General features: G+C 42.2%; 1 protein-coding gene across 1 annotated transcript in view; it reads left to right on the top strand.

The window, feature by feature from the left end:
• The first annotated feature begins 5229 nt into the window (after positions 1–5229).
• The window catches only part of PEX14 (peroxisomal biogenesis factor 14), a 126655-nt gene continuing 107108 nt past the window's right edge, over positions 5230–24776 (top strand). Inside the window, exons 1-2 of the mRNA XM_063435426.1 lie at positions 5230–5315; positions 8561–8608. Coding sequence (XP_063291496.1) covers positions 5277–5315; positions 8561–8608 — 87 coding nt within the window. The 5' untranslated portion in view covers positions 5230–5276. The remainder of the gene's footprint in view (positions 5316–8560; positions 8609–24776) is intronic.

Here is a 24776-nt window from a genome sequence, read left to right as displayed (position 1 = left end):
CTATAGGAGGAGCTTACAGACTGTAGGAGGAGCTTACAGACTGTAGGAGGAGCTTACAGTCTATAGGAGGAGCTTACAGACTGTAGGAGGAGCTTACAGACTGTAGGATGAGCTTACAGACTGTAGGAGGAGGTTACAGACTGTAGGAGGAGCTTACAGTCTATAGGAGGAGCTTACAGACTGTAGGAGGAGCTTACAGTCTATAGGAGGAGCTTACAGACTGTAGGAGGAGCTTACAGTCTATAGGAGGATCTTACAGTCTATAGGAGGAGCTTACAGACTGTAGGAGGAGCTTACAGACTGTAGGAGGAGCTTACAGTCTATAGGAGGAGCTTACAGTCTATAGGAGGAGCTTACAGACTGTAGGAGGAGCTTACAGTCTATAGGAGGAGCTTACAGTCTAGAGGAGGAGTTTACAGTCTGTAGGAGGAGCGCACAGTCTATAGGAGGAGCGCACAGTCTAGAGGAGGAGTTTACAGTCTATAGGAGGAGCGCACAGTCTATAGGAGGAGCTTACAGTCTATAGGAGGAGCTTACAGTCTGTAGGAGGAGCTTACAGACTGTAGGAGGAGGTTACAGACTGTAGGAGGAGCTTACAGCCTATAGGAGGAGCTTACAGACTGTAGGAGGAGCTTACAGTCTATAGGAGGAGCTTACAGACTGTAGGAGGAGCTTACAGTCTATAGGAGGAGCTTACAGTCTATAGGAGGAGCTTACAGACTGTAGGAGGAGCTTACAGACTGTAGGAGGAGCTTACAGTCTATAGGAGGAGCTTACAGTCTAGAGGAGGAGTTTACAGTCTGTAGGAGGAGCGCACAGTCTATAGGAGGAGCGCACAGTCTAGAGGAGGAGTTTACAGTCTATAGGAGGAGCGCACAGTCTATAGGAGGAGCGCACAGTCTATAGGAGGAGCTTACAGTCTATAGGAGGAGCTTACAGACTGTAGGAGGAGCTTACAGTCTATAGGAGGATCTTACAGTCTATAGGAGGAGCTTACAGTCTATAGGAGGAGCTTACAGTCTGTAGGAGGAGCTTACAGACTGTAGGAGGAGCTTACAGTCTATAGGAGGAGCTTACAGTCTGTAGGAGGAGCTTACAGACTGTAGGAGGAGCTTACAGTCTATAGGAGGAGGTTACAGACTGTAGGAGGAGCTTACAGTCTATAGGAGGAGCTTACAGACTGTAGGAGGAGCTTACAGTCTATAGGAGGAGCTTACAGACTGTAGGAGGAGCTTACAGTCTATAGGAGGAGCTTACAGACTGTAGGAGGAGCTTACAGTCTATAGGAGGAGCTTACAGTCTAGAGGAGGAGTTTACAGTCTGTAGGAGGAGCGCACAGTCTATAGGAGGAGCGCACAGTCTAGAGGAGGAGTTTACAGTCTATAGGAGGAGCTTACAGTCTATAGGAGGAGCTTACAGTCTATAGGAGGAGCTTACAGTCTGTAGGAGGAGCTTACAGACTGTAGGAGGAGGTTACAGACTGTAGGAGGAGCTTACAGTCTATAGGAGGAGCTTACAGACTGTAGGAGGAGCTTACAGTCTATAGGAGGAGCTTACAGACTGTAGGAGGAGCTTACAGTCTATAGGAGGAGCTTACAGTCTATAGGAGGAGCTTACAGACTGTAGGAGGAGCTTACAGTCTATAGGAGGAGCTTACAGTCTAGAGGAGGAGTTTACAGTCTGTAGGAGGAGGGCACAGTCTATAGGAGGAGCGCACAGTCTATAGGAGGAGCGCACAGTCTAGAGGAGGAGGGGTATAAAACACATTAGGACAGGAATTATCAATCAAATAAGGTTGGAATGAAGCAGAGCTGGAGGAGAGAGTAGAGTGCTGCCCTTTAGGGGAGAGCGAGAGACAGGTATGTGAGGTAGAGGTTACTCTGCCATAAGCTTTCCTACACACTGCTTATATATGTCCTATTTTTATTTCATTTGATTATTATTGTTTTAATACATTTTCTACTACTGCAAAGATCCTGCTTTTGGCGTACTTTGAAAGCCAGTTATTGGCACCCCAACGCTGATCATACAGAGTCTGGTACGCCTCTATACTGAAAGAGTTGAAATCTTATATCTCTTCTTATTACATTATCAGACGGATTTCACTATGTGTGGCAATATCTGTTTTTTGTAGATTTTCCAAGAAGGAATTGTACTGTTGCCATTAGACGCAACTATTGGGACGTATACCCACAAGAAGTGTCACATTGGGTGTTGTATTTATGTGGTAATTGAATTATCACCTATATCTGTTATTCCTAAAAATGTTAAAGCTGACGCCTTATCTAGACAATTTGACAAAGAGTCAGAACTAGAACAGGAGACGTCAACCATTGTTCCTCCTGAGTGTATTATAGCATCCACTGTCCTTTCCTTGTCATCACCATTGCTTTGTGCTATCATGGCGGCTCAGTCCCAGGCACCTTGCAATAAACCTCGGGATAAATTGTTTATTCCATTACATGACAGGAAAGAGGTATTGAAAGTATTCCACGACAATGTGACTGCTGGGCATCCGGGTATTAATAAGACTGTATCCGCTATTTCCAGATCATTTTGGTGGGAGTCACTCAGGAGGGATATTAAGGATTGTGGAAGCCTGTTTTGTTTGTGCAGTGTCTCAGGTTCCACACACACTGCCGTGTGGATTGTTACATCCACTTCCTATACCCAGTGTTCCATGGTCTCATTTATCTATGGATTTCAGTGTTGGCCTACCTAGTTCTAATGGTCATACCACCATCCTTATGGTGGTTGACCGCTTTTCCAAAATGGCACATTTCATTCCACTCAAAAAATTGCCATCTTCTCAGGGTCTGGTTTCCATATTTATACGCAACATTTTCAGGCTTCATGGGATCCATCAAAATATTGTGTCTGATAGGGGTTCCCAATTTGTATCAAGATTCTGGAGAGCATTCAGTGAACAGTTGGGCATTTACTTGTCTTTTTCCTCTGTTTACCACCCCCAGACCAATGGTGCGGCTGAAAGGGCTAACCAATCGCTTGAGCTGCAGTTACGCTGCTTTGTGAACAGTACTCAGTCTAACTGGGCTGATTTGTTGCCCTGGGCCGAATTTGCCAGGAATAACGCTACCCATGAGGCATCTGGGCACAGCCCTTTCTTTGTCAATACTGGTCGCCATCATACTGTGCTCCCTGATGTGTTTTCTGACACAGCTATCCCTGCTTTGGATGACCACCTTGCCTCTATTCGTGATACTTGGACTAAGGTTCACTCCGCTCTTTAAACTGCGGCTGCTCGCTTTAATTTCCATGCTGATAAACTATGGCGTTCCAACCCAGTTTACCAAGTGGGGGACCAGGTTTGGTTATCATCACGCAACATTAGAGTAAAAGTTCCTAGCGTGAAATTTGCTCCTAGATTTCCTGGTCCTTACCGTGTCCTTAAGATAATTAACCCCGTTTCTTATTCCCTGGCCCTTCCTGCATCCTTGCGCATTCTTAATTTCATTTCATGTCTCTTTACTCAAACCGCTTATTTGCAATAAATATACAGTCCCGGTGGTTCCCCCTCCTCCTTTGGTTGTTTCCGGTCAGGAGGAGTACGAGGTCTCCTCCATTATTGATTCCAGGTTCTGTCGTAGTTCGTTGCAGTACCTGGTTGATTGGAGGGGGTATGGGTCTGCCAACCGTTCTTGGGTTCCTGCTTCTGATATCCATGCTGGCCGTAAGGTTCGCTCTTTCCACGCCAAGTTCCCTCTCAAGCCTGGTCCTGCCGGCCCGGTGGGTGGTCTTCAGGAGGAGGATTATGTAACGGATTCATCCGCACATAGAAATGTTTATGATGCTATTGACAGGAATAGTTGTGCCCATCTCAAACCATGCGCCCGGATACCTGATAAACCTAGCATGTCTAGGGACGCCGGCTGCTGCGGATCTATGTCACTTTATAGCCCCATGACCGCTCACGTGGATGACGACATCGGGGTGCGTGTGACGTCACATGCGCACTTTTTGGGGTCAAAGGTCGGTTACAACCAATCGGAATAACAGGAGAGTTATACAAACTAATTTTTACATTCTCTCATTGCCCTGTTGTGGTTTCTGCCAGATGGTAATCTGAGAGCGCGTCCCTGATCTTTTATTTTGGTAATTGACTTTTTTCTGACTTCCCTGATTTCTGGTATCCTTGACTTTTGGCTTTCCCTCATTCTGTGTCCCTGACCTTGGCAAGTATCCTGACTATTCTCTGGTACGTTAAGTCCGGCCATTCTAAGGCCCGGTAACACGTTACCTTTTAGTCCTAGGTGTGATACAATTCTGTGTGCTGGATCAATCAGTAAACCTGGCAAAGGGAGAGCAAGAAAAGAGGTTCAGTATTAAGAGGAGGAAAGACAGTTTTAGAGAGATTGAGTTTCAGAAAGCGGGAGGACATCCAGTCCGAGATGGAAGAAAGGCCATCAGTGACCTGTTGCAGGACGGCAGGGGAGAGGTCCGGGGAGGAGAGATATAGTTAGGTTTTATAATGAATAAAGCACAGGGTGGAACATTTAATGGATAATAATAATGGGAATATGGACATGTTACTGATAAAGTGAAGGTTTTTACATTAATATAATATTATTATTATATTTTTCATTATTGTTATTATTATTATATTATTATATTATATTATAGTATTTATTTTTATTATATTATATTTATTATTATATTATTATTATTATATTTATTTTTATTATAATTATTGTATTATTGTTATATTATTGTTATATTATTATTATATTATTATATTCATTATTATATTATATTATAGTATTTATTTTTATTATATTATAGAATTTATTTTTATTATATTATATTTATTATTATATTATTATTATTGTATTATTGTTATATTTTTATTGTTATATTATTATTATTATTGTATTATTATTATATTATTATTATATTTATTATTATATTATAGTATTTTTTTATATTATATTTATTGTTATATTATTATTATTGTTATATTATTATAGTTATATTATTATTATTGTTATATTATTATTATATTTATTATTATTATTATTATTGTTATATTATTATATTATTATTGTTATATTATTATATTATTATTGTTATATTATTATATTTATTATTGTTATATTTATTATTATTATGATGGTAAATAAAGCTCAGGGTGGGGGGGAGGACACACACACAGAGCTCAGGCTGGCTGTTCGATCGCTCGGTGCGCGGCTGTTCCGGTCTGTGCGAGCTGTCTTGGCTCAGGCTGTGCGCTCGGGGTTTGACTGGTGAGGTCTGGGAAGATGGCCTCCTCGGATCAGGTTGAGCTGCCCGGCGGCCAGGTAACGCGCGGCTCCGGCTCCCGGTCCGGGTCTGGGGGTGTGGGAGGGCTGGACGGTCGGTCCCCGGGGGTCCTGGGGTGGGGGACTCTCCCCGGCCGGCCTCGTGCACCTGTTACACCCCCCCCCCCCCCCCCCCCCCCAACCACCGTGTGTCCGGCCCCCCGGGACCAGCCTGGTCACAGCTCCCCCCCCCATAATGTCTGCTCTCCCCCCCCCCCATAATGTCTGCTCTCACCCCCCTCCCCCCATAATGTCTGCTCTCACCCCCCCTCCCCCCCCATAATGTCTGCTCTCACCCCCCCTCCCCCCCCATAATGTCTGCTCTCACCCCCCCTCCCCCTATAATGTCTGCTCTCCCCCCCATAATGTCTGCTCTCACCCCCCCTCCCCCCCATAATGTCTGCTCTCACCCCCCCTCCCCCCCCATAATGTCTGCTCTCCCCCCCATAATGTCTGCTCTCACCCCCCCCACCCATAATGTCTGCTCTCACCCCCCCCACCCATAATGTCTGCTCTCAGCCCCCCCACCCATAATGTCTGCTCTCAGCCCCCCCACCCATAATGTCTGCTCTCACCCCCCCCACCCATAATGTCTGCTCTCACCCCCCCACCCATAATGTCTGCTCTCACCCCCCCACCCATAATGTCTGCTCTCACCCCCCCACCCATAATGTCTGCTCTCACCCCCCCCACCCATAATGTCTGCTCTCACCCCCCCCACCCATAATGTCTGCTCTCACCCCCCCCACCCATAATGTCTGTTCTCACCCCCCCTCCCATAATGTCTGCTCTCCCGCCCCCTCTCCCCCATAATGTCTGCTCTCCCGCCCCCTCTCCCCCATAATGTCTGCTCTCACCCCCCCCACCCATAATGTCTGCTCTCACCCCCCCCACCCATAATGTCTGCTCTCACCCCCCCCGCCCATAAAGTCTGCTCCCCCCCCCCTCATCCCCCCGTGTATTCACTACTAGAATCTGGGACTATATACTAAACTGTGAACTGTCACTAGAGACGGAGCCACAGCCGAGCTGTAGCTGAAAGGGAGATTGTTTTATTTCCACCCCTGCTATGTTGGCCTAAATAGTATCATTCCATTTTCTTCATTTCAGAGTTTAACAACCCTGTACACACAGACCTTCGCCCTCTGACTTGTTATACAGGACACGCTCATTGCTTTGTGTCTAACAAGCTATGGTTGTCCGATGCAGTATAGGAAAGTGTTGCCCTGCTGTATGTAGAATTCCTATGCTACAGTAAGAAGTTCAGTTTCTTCGTTGTGGAGTGATCCCAAAAGAAATACCTTGATTGGTTAGTAATACCCCACCAGTATTGATTGCTTCATACAACAGGGCAACTTTTTCATGTGATGCCCCTCAGTATTGGGTGATTAGGAGAAGAACATGGTGAATCTGGAGACTCTTCCACAATATCCACAGACATTTGTTTCAGATGACAATAAAATATATATTTTTTATTGATTTATTGACATTTTCTATCTGTTCATTCAAAACCCAAAAGGGTTTTGTTCCCCCCTCCCCCCCATAAAGTTATAAAATACATGGACACTGTTGGAATTTCATTGACGCACTACACAGTCCACAGATATTACAAGACAAAGTATGGACTTAGTTTGGCTTATGGTAAAGACGCTTTGACATGTTGCCAGTTTAGGCTTCTTTTATATGGTGAGACCTGGTTTATTGAGGCTCCTATGTTGTTGTAAGATTTCTCCGTAAACATTAATATTCTATTCTTACCACTCCTGGCTGGTGATGCGCCTATGAGGAACAGCTTCATTTTCCAATGTAACCCTGGGCCTCCAGGCCATAAGCAGAGGTGCCACTTTAGGGATTGCAAAATGAAGAAAGACTCCCAAAGGGGGCAGAGCTGTTATAATGTGTGCAGGGGAATTTGATATTCATGAATACATTCTAGTAGCTCTGGTGCTAAACTGTAACTGTAAAATGGCTACTCAGCTGCAAAACGTATACATGTCTTTCTGTATGTTTCCCACAATCCCTCCATGTTGTGATCCAGTAAATCAGATGTGTGGTTGAGTTAATTTTGCAGCGTCTGTGTATTTTACGTCATGTGGGTGCTCATGACTGAAAGCACGAAGGGCATCGTACACGAGTTGAACTGATATTGTTTTATCTCTTCTTTTACAACTACTACTCCACCATTATTATCTCCCTACATATCTGGGCACCCCTTATTACCCCATTACTTTCAGCTCAGATCTCAGCAATTTACAGTCAGTCTCCAAACCTTGTAATGGTCACCTTTAATGTATTTCGTTTAATTATCTAATGCAAGATGTAAATAAAGCACTGGTTAATGTGCTTACTGGAAAACTGGCGTGTCTACGCGTCAGGCTGGCTGACAGCAGCTCTAGGCAGCCCATGTACAGAATGCCATTGAAGTGATCTCACGTGGGCTGAATACCCTAGCCTACTGCTGATTTTGTGTTATTTGTGGACAATTCTTTGGCGTCCCGACTCCCCAGATGTGGGACACCAGGGCACTAACCTGGGAAAGCCCCACTAGAATTGGTACCATTGGAAGGTGTTTGTGTTTATAATAAATAATGTTCTAACTTTCATTAGCTGTTCATCCCAGGCCTTTCAGAGTGAGCTTTGCATAACTGCAGATCTTAACCAGTGGCTGTTTGTCATGGTCTTCCAACTAACATTGTTAGATCAAAGAGTAGGACATCTCAGATGGCATTCCAGGGACTCTCCAATCACCCAAACACATTACATTGGTTATTCATAATCCCATCATGTATCCCTGTCCACCAATAATTCTGCTATACATAATGGCTTACTAAGGGAACACTCCGAACACGTAACACACTTTAAAACTAATGTATTATCATATATTGGATCGGACAGCCACAGAAAGTCTGGGCAGAGGAAGAAGAGGAGGGTTTGCGATTGTATTTGAGATCTGCAGCTTTAGCAACCTGTTTCTCAATATATATCCACATTGAACAAATGTATGTTTTCATTGGGGACATCTACTAAATTTTTTTTTTTTTTGTATTTTGGGTAGTGGGGAGTAGTAGGAGGTGTCTCCTCACCTAGATGTGGGGTACTTGTATGAAAGATCATTATGTGATAAAGAAAACATTAACCGTAATAGTACCTCCCTTACCCAGGTAAATGTCTCTTGCATGTGTTTGTCCTGTTTATTTGGTTAATGCCGCTCATTAAAACCCCACTGTCGTCTTTTATAATTTCAGAGTGGTTCTTCTCTGGGGAATGAGAAAGTGGTGCCACGCGAACCCCTGGTAAGTTATTGTTATCTAGAGAGGGAGTTATTATGCCAAGTAATTCCACATGACTTTTTGTATGCTGTAAAAATATATTTTAATCAAGCCTTGAGTAACTCCTGGTGCTTGGCGTCTAAAAAGTGTAGAACTGCACTTTAATTCCTAAATTGCAATCTGGAAGGGTCAATCTAACAGAGAAATCACTGTTGTATATCACCTCACGTTGGATTTTGGAAAGCCCCCTTTGTGCACAATAAATTGATAAATCCTGTTCCAGCCTGACACACAAATGAAGACAGACAGACATTGTGTTTCAGAGTTCTGCATGGCTGCTGTTTTACACACGGCTTTCTAAAACCAATGCACCTATTATATTGTGATCCATGGACTGTACAGTTTTGACCTATTGGGTCTCATCAGCATGGCGCTGGTTCTGGTCTGGAAGTTGTTGTCTCTCTAAGAATGTATAGATGTCTGAAGCTCATTTGCATGTCCAGCTGGGAATTCTGGACCATTGTTGAACCATGGTTTCTGGAGTTTCTATGCCAGGGGAGAACTTTCCAATTGGAGATATGCGGCTGATGCACAGCAGTAATTTCTCTATTCGCTCTATGGGGAGTTTGATTGTGTTTGATCTCTCCACAATCTGTCTGTCACCTAGATGCACATCTAACAGAAAGCTGCAATATTCTCTGAAAAAGGAGCCATCAAACTTTATCCTTTCAAGACTCTCCTGCAGGGATTATTTTAAAAATATGATAAAATATAGAATGGCTCCAGTGTGTGAAAATAAAAACCCGGAGAAACATGGTGATATATTGTATGTAGAGAGAATGTCTCTTTGGTCACCGGTAATTACGTTAGTGAGTTTCGTTCCAGCAAGTCACTTGTACTCCAAGATGAGGATCTGTGTGCAGGCCATGAGAGCAGTCAGTGTTGGATGGTGGCTACCAGGATGTATGGCAAGAGTTACGGCACACCCATAAATATAACACAATGCTGTAAACCATGAATGAGACCATTACAAAATGTTACAGGAGCAATAGGTTCATGAGGGCCCTGCTCACACGAGCTTACAGTTTAGAGTCCTGACGGGGAAGGTATTTATAAAGTGTTATGTGTATAGGTGTGCCATAACCCTCGCTGTGCAGCTACATATCGGGTTACGTTTTTCAACATGTTGGGTTGGGGTAATGTCATACTGTTTATTAAAACAATGTAATGCATGGCGTTACTGACATTGGTCATTGCAGTGCCGCTAATCTCAGGGCAGTACTGGGATATAAAGGTTCTAGCCTGTGTGATGGCACCTGTAATTCACTCCCTGTCTAAAACTGGCCTCCTGGGTGAAATGCTGGGGAGACTGTGATTCTTAAAGGGAGAGGGACTGAATTTAGCAGCTTCTGCTAATGAATGGTGTGGTTTATTGTGATGTCTCCAGGACCCCTCTTAAAGGACCACTATAGGCACCCAGAACACTTCAGCTCAATGAAGAGGTCTGGGTGCCAGGTCCATCTAGTGTTAACTCTGCAGCTGAAAAACATAGCAGTTTCAGAGAAACTGCTATGTTTACACCAGGGTTAACCAAGCCTCTAGAGGCGCTTCCGCGCTTCTCACTGTGAAAATCACAGTGAGAAGACTCTGGACGTTCATAGAAAAAGCATTGAGAAATGTGCGCGCATTCGGCGCTAACGTCGGCTGAGGGAGGAGATTTCCCCAGTGCTGAGGGAGCCCGGTGCTGGAGAAAGGTAAGTGTTTGACCCCTTCAGCCCAGCAGGAGTGGGACCCTGAGGGTGGAGGGAACCTAAAGACCATATAGTGCCAGAAAAACGAGTTTGTTTTCCTGGCACTATATTGGTCCTTTAAGTATTGTGCTCTTTTGCATGACTGTTTGTCTAAATGGAATATTTTAAAGGGACAGTATAGAAGACTTCATCTGGGTGCCATATCCCCCGCTCCACCCCTATTTTAACCCCGGGGCTGAAAACATTGGCACTCTGCAGAACGGCGATGTTATAATTGCAGGGTTTAAATACCTCTAGTGACTATCACTCATTCACCCACTAGAGGATCTTGTGATAATATAGCAGAGAGATCCTCTGATTTGAGCAGCATGGTGTTTTGCCACCCATGCGCTTTAGCCTCTGTGTTTTCTTGTGGGAAAGCATTAGATTGTCTGAGATCCTCAATATTGATGATCTCCGCAAAGGAGACTTCTTCCTGTGAGGGAGAAAAGATAAGTAAAATACCTTTTTGGACTTTCTGCAGGTGGGGTCACCAAAATACACATTTGTATTCCTAACACTGTAATGTTTTTTTAAAGCGGTTCTGTCACAAATTTCACTGTCCACCTCCATCCTTTCTATGCCCCCCCACCACCTCCTAAACCTCCAGTAGACAATTATTAGCCCAGGAGGGGTGATACTTACCTCTGTCTATGCTGTGCCGATCTCCCTGTGTCTTCATTCACGGCATCGCCGTCTTAATATTTTCAAGGTGGTAGCCACCAGAATTCTCCTCCTCTGCCCTTCCTACTGTGTGCACGATAAATACTGCGCATGTCTGTTGAAGACCTTTGACGGGTTAAAACACTGTGTTGACTTTCGGGATCCCGCTAGAGTCAACACCGAGAACTGTGACACAACGCTGGATGGAGGGGAGTTTTAAGTTGCCAGCGAGTGTCAAAGTTGACAAAGGGCCTTGACTAAAGCTCCATCGTCTGTCAACTTGCAGATTATACTTAAAGAAAATGAGTCCATACTTTTCCTTCTGTATAACTTTTTAACTGATTATTCTTTATAAAGGAAAAAAAAAATGTGAGTGCTCAGGGACATATAGCACGACATTATTAAACAAAAAAAGATGACAGGGCCGCTTTTAGGTATTAAAAAAACAGGATAAAAAAACTGATGTAACGGGTCTAGCCAGACTCATATGATAACTCATCTTTCCATAACATGCCTGCGTCCATGCTTATGGTGGCTAATAATTACAGCTATATGCAGCCTACCCATTGTTGCAGATACATGAGAAAGGGGAAGGTTAATTTCTTCAGTATCAGATCTGTCCAGCTTGTGAGTGTGGCATGGGCTCAATGTACGCACAACTAGGACAATCCTCTCTCCTCCTTTAGAGTGAGCCCGTGCATGGATCACTGCACACAGACAGCTTTACAAAACTATACACTGATATGTGACACAGTCACAGCATAGCTGCTATCCGGTTCATTTTTAAGCAGTTCCACTTATCCTTTTTGATGTGTGGGACCTTCTGCTGGAGGATAAACCTCTCCTGTGCAGGTGTTTATAGTACAAGACAGAGAGAGAGGCTCCTGAAAGGTAGAGTCTCTTCCTGGTCTGGGATGGGACTTTCTGTTGATACAACTTGTCTGTGCGCATGCAGCTGGTTTTATCTCTATTTCTTTTGGATTATTCCTTAAATTGGAGATTTATCAAAGTGTCATATCTGAAAAGTAGCGCAAATGATGTAAAAGGGGATGGAGTCTCCAATGGAATGTGCCTGTTGGATCCATTAATTTTCATGGCTATGGCCTTATACAATACTGCAGTGTTCAGAACGCTTTGTGGAATCTCCCCAGTTATCTGTTTAACGTAATAAAAAGAGAGGTTCACTTCCTACCTGTTAAGTTATTCTTCTTTTGCCTTCAACCACAACACTCTCTCTGGCTGTCCACATCTTGTTATTCACGAAATTCTGCCATTTTCACCTGCATCTCATCACCCAGAATGTGCGCTCGTGCGTGACGTTGCACGCCAACGTCGTCACCACCGTGGGCGGGCGTGGGGCTATAATTTGTCGTGGATCCTCAGCGGCTGGTGTCCACCAACATGTTGCAGGAGTCAGGTGCACTGACGCGTGGCCGCTGAGCGCAGATACCGCAAGGTGAGGATGAATATGTTACACTTAAGACCTCTTTCAGGATTGAAATTCGCCTGTGTGAATTCACCGGAAAATTTTGAATTTTACCCCGTTTGTAATGTGCCATTGAATCTAAGTACATTCAAATTTTGGAATTTTTATTTTCCAAAAAGTTGTGCATTAGATTTGAGTAAATACAGTAATTCTATAGCTAGGAATGCCCCCTTCAAATTGCTGCAATTATTCATTTAATCACGAGTGTCTCTGCTAGGCTCATGTATCATCTGCTGATTCCAGAATTAAAGGCAAACTCCTGACTTGACACATTTTATTAAAATCTGGTAGCCAGAGCCAAGTGTTTGGCGCCAGACAATATTTTCATTCATAAGAGACACACCGTCTTGATTAGCAACATTCTACATATAACCAGCTAGCTACATTCTACATAACTCACAATGCACACCAGCAGTCATACCTAATATGCCGCATCAACACACGTAACACATATTCAGGACATTCACAAACATACAGAGCTTACTGTTTATACACATTAGCCACAAAACGAGACTAAATAGCTACTAACAAAACCTAATCTGGATGGTGAGATAGTTCAGTGGGCTAATGCATCATCACTAGAACTGTTCAACCCTTGGGTCGCAGGTTTAATTCCCAACAGGGTTGACTCAGCCTTTTATCCTATCGATGTAGATAAAATGAGTACCATTAACCCCTTAAGGACTGAGCCAAATGTACACGTTGTGATCAAAACAAAACGTAAACAAAAACTTGAATTTGCGCTATATGTCTGTTCAGGCGTAATTCGCCTCTTTCATATTATGTGCACCCACACTTATTATACATAATTTTATTCAGGGGTAACATGGCTTTCATTTAACATCAAATATTTAGGTATAAAACATAATTTAATATGAATAAAATATAAAAAAATGGGAGAAAATAAGAATGTAAACTTTTTTTTAGTTTGTACGTGACATTTTAACTGTGTCATAATACTGTTAATATACACTTATTTGTATTCAGAGATGTCTCACGTGTAAAACATACCCGCTATGTACAGGTTTTGTGGTGTTTTGGGAAGTTACAGGGTCAAATATAGCATTTTACACTTTTCTGTTTTTTCACATTGAAATTTGCCAGATTGGTTACGTTGCCTTTGAGACCACATGGTAGCCCAGGAATGAGAATTACCCCCATGGTGGCATACCATTTGCAATAGTAGAGAAGCCAAGGTATTGCAAATGAATTATGTCCAGTCTTTTTTAGTAGCCACTTAGTCACAAACACTGGCCAACAATACATGGGGTGTACTGTTATACTCGGGAGACTTCGCTGAACACAAATATTAGTGTTTCAAAACAGTAAAACATATCACAACAATGATATCTCAGTGAAAGTTCAGTTTGTGTGTGAAAAATGCAAAACACGTCACTTTCACTGACAATATCATCGCTGTGATATGTTTTACTGTTTTGAAACACTAATATTTGTGTTCAGCGAAGTAAAACATGACCCTCCATGTACAGGTTTCATGGTGTCTTGGAAAGCTATAGGGTTAAATATAGTGCTAGCAAATTCAATTCCCTGGACTTTCGGCCTGGGTTGTCAGGCAAGTCCTGCAAATTGTAATTAATAAAATAACCTAATTATGTAAAATGATTACATAAATATACACGTAGAATTATTATATATATATACGTATATGTGTGTGTATGTATGTAGGTATATGAAAGTTTGGCACTCTCCTTACAAAAGAAATAAAGGTATCTTGCCTGGGTGCTGTATCCCTGGCGTCAAATATATATATGGAAATCAGAAAATAATATATATATATATTGAAATCAGAAAAACGTGATGCACTCACAGGTCTTCATATAAGTGAAAAAATTGTGCTTTATTAATCCATTAGGTGTATACAAAAATCGAATGACGTTTTGACCCTGCCGGATCTTTTTCAAGATTGAAAAAGACCCGGCAGGGTCGAAACGTCGGTCGATTTTTGTATACACCTAATGGATTAATAAAGCACCATTTTTTCACTTATATGAAGACCTGTGAGTGCATCACGTTTTTCTGATTTCCATATATATATATATATATTATTTTTAGTTATATATAGTGATATATTCTTATGTATATGGATATATATATATATATATTATTTTGTTCTATGTGTATTTTGATATCAATATATATATATATATATATATATATATATACACACACACACACACACACAGGGAGTGCAGAATTATTAGGCAAGTTGTATTTTTGAGGATTAATTTTATTATTGAACAACAACCATGTTCTCAATGAACCCAAAAAACTCATTAATATCAAAGCTGAATATTTTTGGAAGTAGTTTTTAGTTTGTTTTTAGTTATAGCTATTTTAGGGGGATATCTGTGTGTGCAGGTGACTATTACTGTGCATAATTATTAGGCAACTTAACAAAAAACAAATATATACCCATTTCAATTATTTATTTTTACCAGTGAAACCAATATAACATCTCAACATTCACAAATATACATTTCTGACATTCAAAAACAAAACAAAAACAAATCAGTGACCAAATAGCCACCTTTCTTTGCAAGGACACTCAAAAGCCTGCCATCAATGGATTCTGTCAGTGTTTTGATCTGTTCACCATCAACATTGCGTGCAGAAGCAACCAGAGCCTCCCAGACACTGTTCAGAGAGGTGTACTGTTTTCCCTCCTTGTAAATCTCACATTTGATGATGGACCACAGGTTCTCAATGGGGTTCAGATCAGGTGAACAAGGAGGCCATGTCATTAGATTTTCTTCTTTTATACCCTTTCTTGCCAGCCACGCTGTGGAGTACTTGGACGCGTGTGATGGAGCATTGTCCTGCATGAAAATCATGTTTTTCTTGAAGGATGCAGACTTCTTCCTGTACCACTGCTTGAAGAAGGTGTCTTCCAGAAACTGGCAGTAGGACTGGGAGTTGAGCTTGACTCCATCCTCAACCCGAAAAGGCCCCACAAGCTCATCTTTGATGATACCAGCCCAAACCAGTACTCCACCTCCACCTTGCTGGTGTCTGAGTCGGACTGGAGCTCTCTGCCCTTTACCAATCCAGCCACGGGCCCATCCATGTGGCCCATCAAGACTCACTCTCATTTCATCAGTCCATAAAACCATAGAAAAATCAGTCTTGAGATATTTCTTGGCCCAGTCTTGACGCTTCAGCTTGTGTGTCTTGTTCAGTGGTGGTCGTCTTTCAGCCTTTCTTACCTTGGCCATGTCTCTGAGTATTGCACACCTTGTGCTTTTGGGCACTCCAGTGATGTTGCAGCTCTGAAATATGGCCAAACTGGTGGCAAGTGGCATCTTGGCAGCTGCACGCTTGACTTTTTTCAGTTCATGGGCAGTTATTTTGCACCTTGGTTTCTCCACACGCTTCTTGCGACCCTGTTGACTATTTTGAATGAAACGCTTGATTGTTCGATGATCACGCTTCAGAAGCTTTGCAATTTTAAGAGTGCTGCATCCCTCTGCAAGATATCTCACTATTTTTTACTTTTCTGAGCCTGTCAAGTCCTTCTTTTGACCCATTTTGCCAAAGGAAAGGAAGTTGCCTAATAATTATGCACACCTGATATAGGGTGTTGATGTCATTAGACCACACCCCTTCTCATTACAGAGATGCACATCACCTAATATGCTTAACCCCTTAACACCGCAGCCAAATGTACAAGTTGTGAACGAAACAAAACGTAAACAAAACCTGGCATTTGCGCTATATGTCTGTCCAACCGTAATTCACCTCTTTCATATTAAATGCACCCCCCCTTATTATATATCATTTTATTCAGGGGAAACAGGGCTTTCATTTAATATCAAATATTTAGCTATGAAACATAATTTAACATGACAAAAATGGGACAAAATAAGTTTTATTTTTTATTTTTTTCGTTCTACATGACATTTTAACTGTCAATGTCATAATACTGTTTGCTTTTACTGCAATAAAATACACATATTTGTATTCAGCAAAGTCTCACGTGTAAAACAGTACCCCCTATGTACAGGTTTTATGGTGTTTTGGGAAGTTACAGGGTCAAATATAGCGTGTTACATTTGAAATTGAAATTCGCCAGATTGGTTACGTTGCCTTTGAGACTGTATAGTAGCCCAGGAAATAAATTTACACCCATAATGGCATACCATTTGCAATAGTAGACGACCCAAGGTATTGCAAATAAGTGATGTCCAGTCTTTTTTAGTAGCCATTTGGTCACAAACACTGGCCAAAGTTAGCGTTCGTATTTGTTTGTGTGTGAAAAATGCAAAAAACGCCAATTTTGGCCAGTGTTTGTGACTAAGTGGCTACTAAAAAAGACTGGACATACCCCATTTGCAATACCTTTGGTTGTCTACTATTGCAAATGGTATGCCATCATAGGGGTAATTTTCATTCTTGGGCTACCATAGGGTCATAAAGGCAACGTAAGCAATCTGGCGAATTTTAATGTGAAAAAAATTAAACACAAGCCTTATATTTGACGCTGTAATTTTTGAAAACACCATAAAACCTGTACATGAGGGGTACTGTTGTACTCAGGAGACTTCGCTGAACACAAATATTTGTGTTTCAAAACAGTAAAAAGTATTGCAGCAATAATATCGTCCCTGTAAGTGCTGTTTGTGCGTGAAAAATGCAAAAAACGTCACTTTTACTGGCGATATCATGGTTATAATACATTTTACTGTTTTGAAACACTAATATTTGTGTTCAGCGAAGTCTCCCGAGTAAAACAGTACCCCCCATGTACAGGTTTTATGGTGTCTTGGAAAGTTATAGGGTTAAATATAGTGCTAGCAAATTAAATTCCCTATACTTTCGGCATGGGTGGTCAGGCAGGTCCCGCTAATTGTAATTAATTAGGATACCTAATTATGTAAAATTATTACATAAATATATGTGTAGAATTAATATATGTATATATATACATATGTGTATATATACGTATATATATATATATTTTTTTTTAATATTTTTATTTATATATAGGTATATATATATAGTGATATATACGTATATATTTATGTATATAGATATATATATTTCGTTCTACGTGTATTTTGATATAAATATATATATATTAATATCACAATACAGTTAGAACGAAATAAAACACATCTATATATTTTTTAATATTTTATTTTTAATTATTTATTTTATTTTATTTTTTTACGTATTTACATATTTTTTTTTATATTATTTATAAATATATATATAACAATAATTATATATATATTTAATCAGTATCAGTCTACGTGTAATTTGATATTAATATATATATATAATTATATATATATATTAATATTAAAATACACCTAGACGGTGTATGTGTGTGTATGTATATGTGTGTATATATATACTTAGATCATATATATATAATATATATATATATGATCTAAGTATAAATTTTTTTTTTTACACTTTTAACATTATTTTTATTTTATTTTCAGCCAGCAGGGGGACCAACTGTCATTACAGTTGGTCCCCCTGCTGGCAATGCCTGAGCCAGCTATCCCGGCCATGTGATTGTGAGGTCCTCGCAAGGACCTCACTCTCACATGACCGGGAGGCACCGGAGGAGGAAGATGTGCCGCGGGGGGGCTCCCTGGGAGTCCCCCCAACCGCGATCGCCGGCGTGGGACCGCCGGCGACCGGGTAAGTTACTAAAAACCGGAGGGCGTACTATTACGTCCGGCGGCGTTTAGAGCCGCTTTTAAAAGGACGTAATAGTACGCCCTCCGGACTTAAGGGGTTAATTGGTAGTAGGCTTTCGAGCCTATACAGCTTGGAGTAAGACAACATGCATAAAGAGGATGATGTGGTCAAAATACTCATTTGCCTAATAATTCTGCACTCCCTGTATATATATAATATTAAATTACATTTAGAACAAAATTACCCACATATATATATATGTATTATTTATTTATTTATTTTAACGTATTTACATATTTATTTATTATAATTACATATTTAGATATATTTAATCAATATCATTCTACGGGTATTTTGATATTAATATATATGTATATTATGGAGTTTAATACAGCCTGTCACCGGCATTATGCCTTGGAGAGGTAGGCGAAGCTTTCCATCACTCGCTTTTCTAATCTGAACGATCAGCTTACCTAGATTTACGCTAAGGAACGTCTGCAAATCCTCAAATGTACACATGTACGCAGACGACACAGTAATCTATGCGAGCAAATCCGATCTACCGCAGCTTGAGGCTGTGCTCCAAGACCAGTTTACAGAGGTAGAAAAGTGGATCGCAAAAAACAAACTGTTCCTGAACACTGACAAAACTGTCACAATGATCTTTGGAACAGTACCTAAATTACACAAATTACACAATTCCCACCTGTGCATCAAAACAAATTCAAATAGCACACTGACTGCAGTCCACTCTTTCAAATACTTGGGTATGTTGTTAGACCCCAATCTATCTTTTGGCCTGCACATAGAAAAGCTTGCATCTAAACTTTATCCAAAACTAGGTACCCTGTACAGAAACAAATCCTGCCTAAGCCCTACAGTAAAGGAAAAGATTGTACAGCAAATGCTGATGCCAATCATTGATTATGGGGATGTAGTATATGCACCTGCATCGCAATCCCACATTAATAAACTCAATACATTGTATAACTCGTTCTGCCAATTTGTGCTACAATGTAATTACAGAACCCACCATTGTGACATGCTAAAAGAACTAAACTGGCTGTGGCTGGGATCCAGACGCACCCTTCATCTTTCCAGCCTTGTGTTTAAGAGCTTTTCTGGGAAATTCCCACCGTACCTGAACACAATGCTTTCCCCAGCTGTTCCCACCTCCGATCCAGTACCAGCACTTTATTTAGTCTACCTCAATACAAAAAGAAAGCAGCCCGATTCTCTTTATCACCCCGGGTTTAGGCTTGAATGTCATGTAACATTGTTCTCTTATATGATGTACATGTTCCCGACGCTAGGAATTGTCCTTCTCGTATTGGTCCCCCTCATTCGTTTGGGGCCTCAATATCACTATTTATTACATGACTCATCATTCTCCTTATATGTTCACTTAGATAAACGTGATTTCTATATGAAGATTTCACTCCATTACGCCTCTAATGCTCACCTGGCGTATTCCTATACTCATACTACTAAGTCTGGGTTCTTTAACCTAAATCACCTGCAGGCCAATTTCCATACTGCTTCACCAGGGTCAACACTGTAAGTTCTAGGCTCTTTGCACTTATGTTACTACTATGCCATTTCTAATATAGGAATACTGTTTCTTGTATATGCTTCTATTTTCAGGTTAATCCGGGTTCTGGACACTTAGCTAGTGATGAGACGCTATCACTAGTTCGGTATAGTACTTTATCTAAATTCTCGACTTGTTGTATATCCTCATTAATTACTAAGATTAGGCTCCTTGTCCTAAATCACCTGCTGGTGACTTCCCACACTGCTTACTTTAATTCCACTCTGTTTAGTATACTCTCTTGCCTTAAACAGGACAACTGTTTTTTTCCTGGCTAATCATGGCAGCATTTAACATATGGGTTTAGCTCCTCCCTCTAACCCTCAGGACAGGAAACACAATCAATGAAACAATTAAGCCTACCTTCCACTAGTATAATAGGTACCCCAGTATCCTCCACACCTCAGTCTTTTCCTGTCCTTCTAGCCCTAGGACAGTTTATATATTTTTTTCTCTCAGTTTGTCTGAATTATTATTTTTTTTGCTCACCTGACCATGTTTGATATGGTCTTGTCCCTGTGGAGGTCAGCCTCCCTCCTCAGGAAGCCCAGGCACATGTAGCCCAATCTCCAAGGAGTTGGGAACCCCTGGGAGCCGTGGTGGCTAGTTCCACAGGCTGTTGGAATCCTCTGGTGCCCTGTGAGTGCTGCAGACCTCGATCAGACGATCAGCATAACGGTAAGACGCCCGCGCATGCGCAATGCGCACGACCGGAATCAGTGATTTTAGCCCTTTTCCAAAATGGCGGTTTCGCGATCTCGCGACCAATGTGCACATGTGCGTTCCTTTAAAGGTACAGAGCGGGAAATTTGAAATGGCGGTATTCAGCTTAAAAAACGCTTGTTTCCTTTCCCTTTAAAGATACAGTGCTCTATTAGACTGTTCTTAAAGCTCTGCAGGTCAGATAATTTACTTATCTTTTATAATCATCAAAATGTTTGGGCTGGGAATACATTACCTTTTTTTTATGTTCTTAGCCCTACAGTCAGTATGGATCCATCATCCCCTTCTGCAAAATCAACGAGATCTGCAATAGGTCATAGGTGAGCAATATTTTTTTCTTGGTATTTTCACGTTTCTAAAAAGAGTCTTATGACTTCTGTATCTTACAGCCCTCGTGACCGGTCCTGTCCCAGATCCCCATCGAGGAGAAGGGAAAGGCCGGCAGCCTGCCCTGGATTTGGAGCAAGGCCTGTGGATAACTGCAGGCTCTGCAGAAGATGCTTAGCCATGGTGGCAGGAGAGTCTGATCGCCAGAAGTCACCGCAAGCCTCTACCTGTTCAGCCAAGGATATTGCTTATTGGATTAAGCAAGCAGTGGTGGAGGGAATTGCAGAATCCAACAAGAGTAAGAGATCAAGAGGCGAGACCTTCGGCATGGACTCTGATCAGTCTGACGATGAATACAGACAGGCTTCAGCTTACCTGGATTTAGAGCCAATCTCATCCAGCGAAGAGGAGTATATGGAACAACCTTGCTCCTTGGACTCCAAAGCTATGGAGCATTTGATTATGGCTGTTAGAAGAACATTGGATTTGCCAGAAGAGGCCAAGGAATGTTCAGCTTCTGACAGACATTTTGGAGATTTGCACAAGAGAAGACCTTCCTTTCCAGTTCACAGCTCTATTAAAGACCTGATGCGGATCGAGTGGCAAAATCCAAGTAAAAGGATTACTAGTCAAGGAAGGCTTTCAAAATTATACCCGATTTAAAGTTGATGTTCCTATCATTAAGGTTGCAAAAAAATCCACGCTTCCAATTGATAGCAATGCTTCCCTTAAGGAACCAATGGATAAAAGGATTGATGCTGATTTATCTAAAGCATTCATGACAGCGGGATTAGGATGTCATCCGGCTGTGTCCATTTCTGCTTTGTCAAGAGCCTTGCGTTCCTGGTTGCTTGACTTGGAGGATGACATAGATAAAGGTGTAAGTAGACGTCAGATGGCGGAGTCCTTGAGGGATATAAAACTCGCCAGTGACTGGCTTTTGGAATCCTCCACTGACCTCATTAAAATTTTATGGCTCATTCAGTCACCGCTAGAAGGGCACTTTGGCTGAGATCCTGGGGTGCAGACCTTTCCTCCAAGAATAATTTGTGCTCACTTCCCTTTATGGGAGAAGTGCTTTTTGGGAAGCCTCTGGATGAAGCTATTAAAAAAGCGTCCGAGGTTAAACAGGTCATGCTGCCACAAGATAGACGTCCCAAGAGACCTCATCTGGACCGCAGACCTTTTAGGGATCAAGGCTACTTTAGGGAAAGTAAGACCTACAGACCGGGCAGAGAATTCGCCAGGCATTCCGATTGGAAGAGCGGCCAGAATGTCAAATCTTCTAGGGGCAAGACGCAAAACTCTTCCTTTCGCCCCAACAAGCAATTCGGAAGGTGGCTTACTCCAGGTTCCTCGAGTGGGAGCACGTCTTTCATTCTTTCAGTGGGCCTGTGAAATCATTCCAGATGCTTGGGTGAGATCCATTATCAGCGGAGGTTATCATCTGGAATTCGAAGAATTTCCTCCTCCACCAAGGTTTATTCGCATAAGGCTTCCTGCCAACATCCAAAAACGAGAGATTTTGACTCTTTATGTCAACAATCTTCTCATAGAAGAAGCAATCGTACCTGTACCCATAAGAGAAAGATTCCAGGGATATTATTCTCCCCTGTTTTTGGTCAAGAAACCAGAAGGAAAATGGAGACCTATTTTAGACCTCCACCAGCTCAACCTTTACCTGAGAGAAGATTTCGCATGGAATCCATTCGCTCCATCATTCCTGTTATTCATCACAAAGATTGGATGATATCGGTAGACCTCGGGAGGCATATTTTCATGTCCCTATCACGATCAACCATCTGAAATTTCTCAGGTTTTGTGTCCGGAAGGAATACTTTCAATTTCAGGCCCTTCCCTTTGGGATAAGTACGGCCCCGAGGACCTTCTCGAAGGTTTTGGTCACCATCATTGCTCTGCTCAGAAAAGAAGGTGTAGCGGTGTTTCACTACCTGGACGACATCCTGGTAGTGGCCCCGGACCTAAGATCCATATTCCAACACAGACAACTAGTCCTCGACACTCTATCTCATTTCGGTTGGCTCATCAATCAAGAAAAGAGTCCCTTGCATCCTTCAAGAGAACTGATATTCCTGGGAGCAAATTTCAATACCGACACGGCGATTGTATCCCTCGCACACGACAGAAAGATCATACTTCAAGATCGGATAAGGAACTTCAGACTAAAAACTTCCGCCTCGGCGAGAGAGTTCACAATACAGCTTGTCAGGTGGGCACAGTGGAACCTTCGCCCTCTTCAACAATTTTTTCTGGAAAATTTCAGAACCAGCTCGAGGGATTGGGAGAGACTGTTTCGCATTCCTTTTGTTCTGAAACAGAAGCTCCTTTGGTGGATGTCGTGGGAAAATATCTCCCGAGGGTTCCCCTTGTTGGAGATAGATTGGGTGGTCATTACGACAGATGCCAGTCTGACTGGATGGGGGGCACATTTAGGGAATCTATTTTTTCAAGCAAAATGGCCTCCAAGAACCCAATGCTTGACTTCCAACATCAGGGAACTAAAAGCTACCTTTCTGGCTCTTCTTCATTTTCAGCAAGTCATCCGGCATTCCTGGGTCAAGTTGAGAGTGGACAACAAAGCGGCTGCTGCATACATAAACCATCAAGGCGGGACAAGGAGTGTGGCCCTGATGAGGGAAATTGTTCCCATTATGACCTGGGCTCAGAATCATGTGGAGGGCCTGTGTGGTGCCACCTATCTCCCAGGAAAGGAGAATGTGTATTAGCGGATTTCCTCAGCAGACACCTGATAGAAGCTTCAGAATGGCAACTTTCCAGGAGGATCTTCGCTCAGTTGGTCCAGAAGTGGGGTCTTCCCCAAGTAGACCTCATGGCGACTATTCAGAATACACAGGTTCCATGCTTTGTGTCGAGGAGATACCATCCAGAGGCGGTTGCTCAGGATGCTCTATCCATCAAATGGGAATTCGATATGGCCTACGTCTTTCCTCCAATTTCCCTCATCCACGCTGTTCTGAGAAAAATCGCCAAGGAACATTGCAAGGTGATAGCTGTTCTTCCCTTCTGGCCTCGTCGCCCTTGCTTTTCCCTGTTACAGAGGTTATCAAAGGACCTGCCTTGGGAGCTTCCAGTCTCGGAAGACCTGCTGATTCAGGGTCCAGTGTTTCATCCGGAGCCTCACAAGTTCAGGCTCCATGCATGGCTATTGAGAGGCAATCTCTATTTGAACATGGCCTTTCGGACCAGGTTATCTCAACCCTGTTATGTTCTAGGAATCCTTCTACTTCTTCTACTTACCATAAGATATGGGAAGCCTTTGCACGATGGTGTAATTCCACGGTTCAAGATTTAGGTTCTCCTTCCGTGTCTCAGGTTTTGGGTTTCCTACAAGCAGGCCTGGAGATGGGCCTTCAACTTAACACGCTTAAAGTGCACTGCTCGGCTCTTTCTGGTGTTCGTTGGGCATTAAATCCTATTGTGATTCGCTTCTTTAAAGCAGTCATTAGGATTAGACCTCCTATCAAGAAATTCTCAGCTCCTTGGAATTTGCCTCTGGTTCTGCAGGCCTTGACGGAACATCCCTTTAAACCTATTGATGAGGTCCCGATGCAGGTTCTTTCTCTAAAGACCCTGTTGTTACTGGCCTTGGTCTCTGCTAGGAGAATGTCAGATATTAGAGCACTGTCGTCTGAGGAACCATTCACTACCTTCTTCGATGATAGTTGTGCTACGGCCTAGACCGGAGTTCCTTCCAAAGGTTGTTACATCCTTCCATCTGAATCAAGAGATTGTCCTGAATCAAGAGATTGCTGTCACCTAAGTCTCTCCGCTCATTACTAATTTCAGGTCACAGGTAAGTGGTCCTTCGTTGCCTCTATGTTTACCATGACAGGTTAGTTAAGAGGTATCACTCAGCCTTATCACTCCTATCAGGGCACACAAAACCTATGTTTCCTAGCT

The sequence above is a fragment of the Pelobates fuscus genome, chromosome 11, assembly GCF_036172605.1.
Source record: "Pelobates fuscus isolate aPelFus1 chromosome 11, aPelFus1.pri, whole genome shotgun sequence".
Classification (NCBI taxonomy): domain Eukaryota; kingdom Metazoa; phylum Chordata; class Amphibia; order Anura; family Pelobatidae; genus Pelobates; species Pelobates fuscus.
This window is presented reverse-complemented; position numbering and strand designations above follow the sequence as displayed.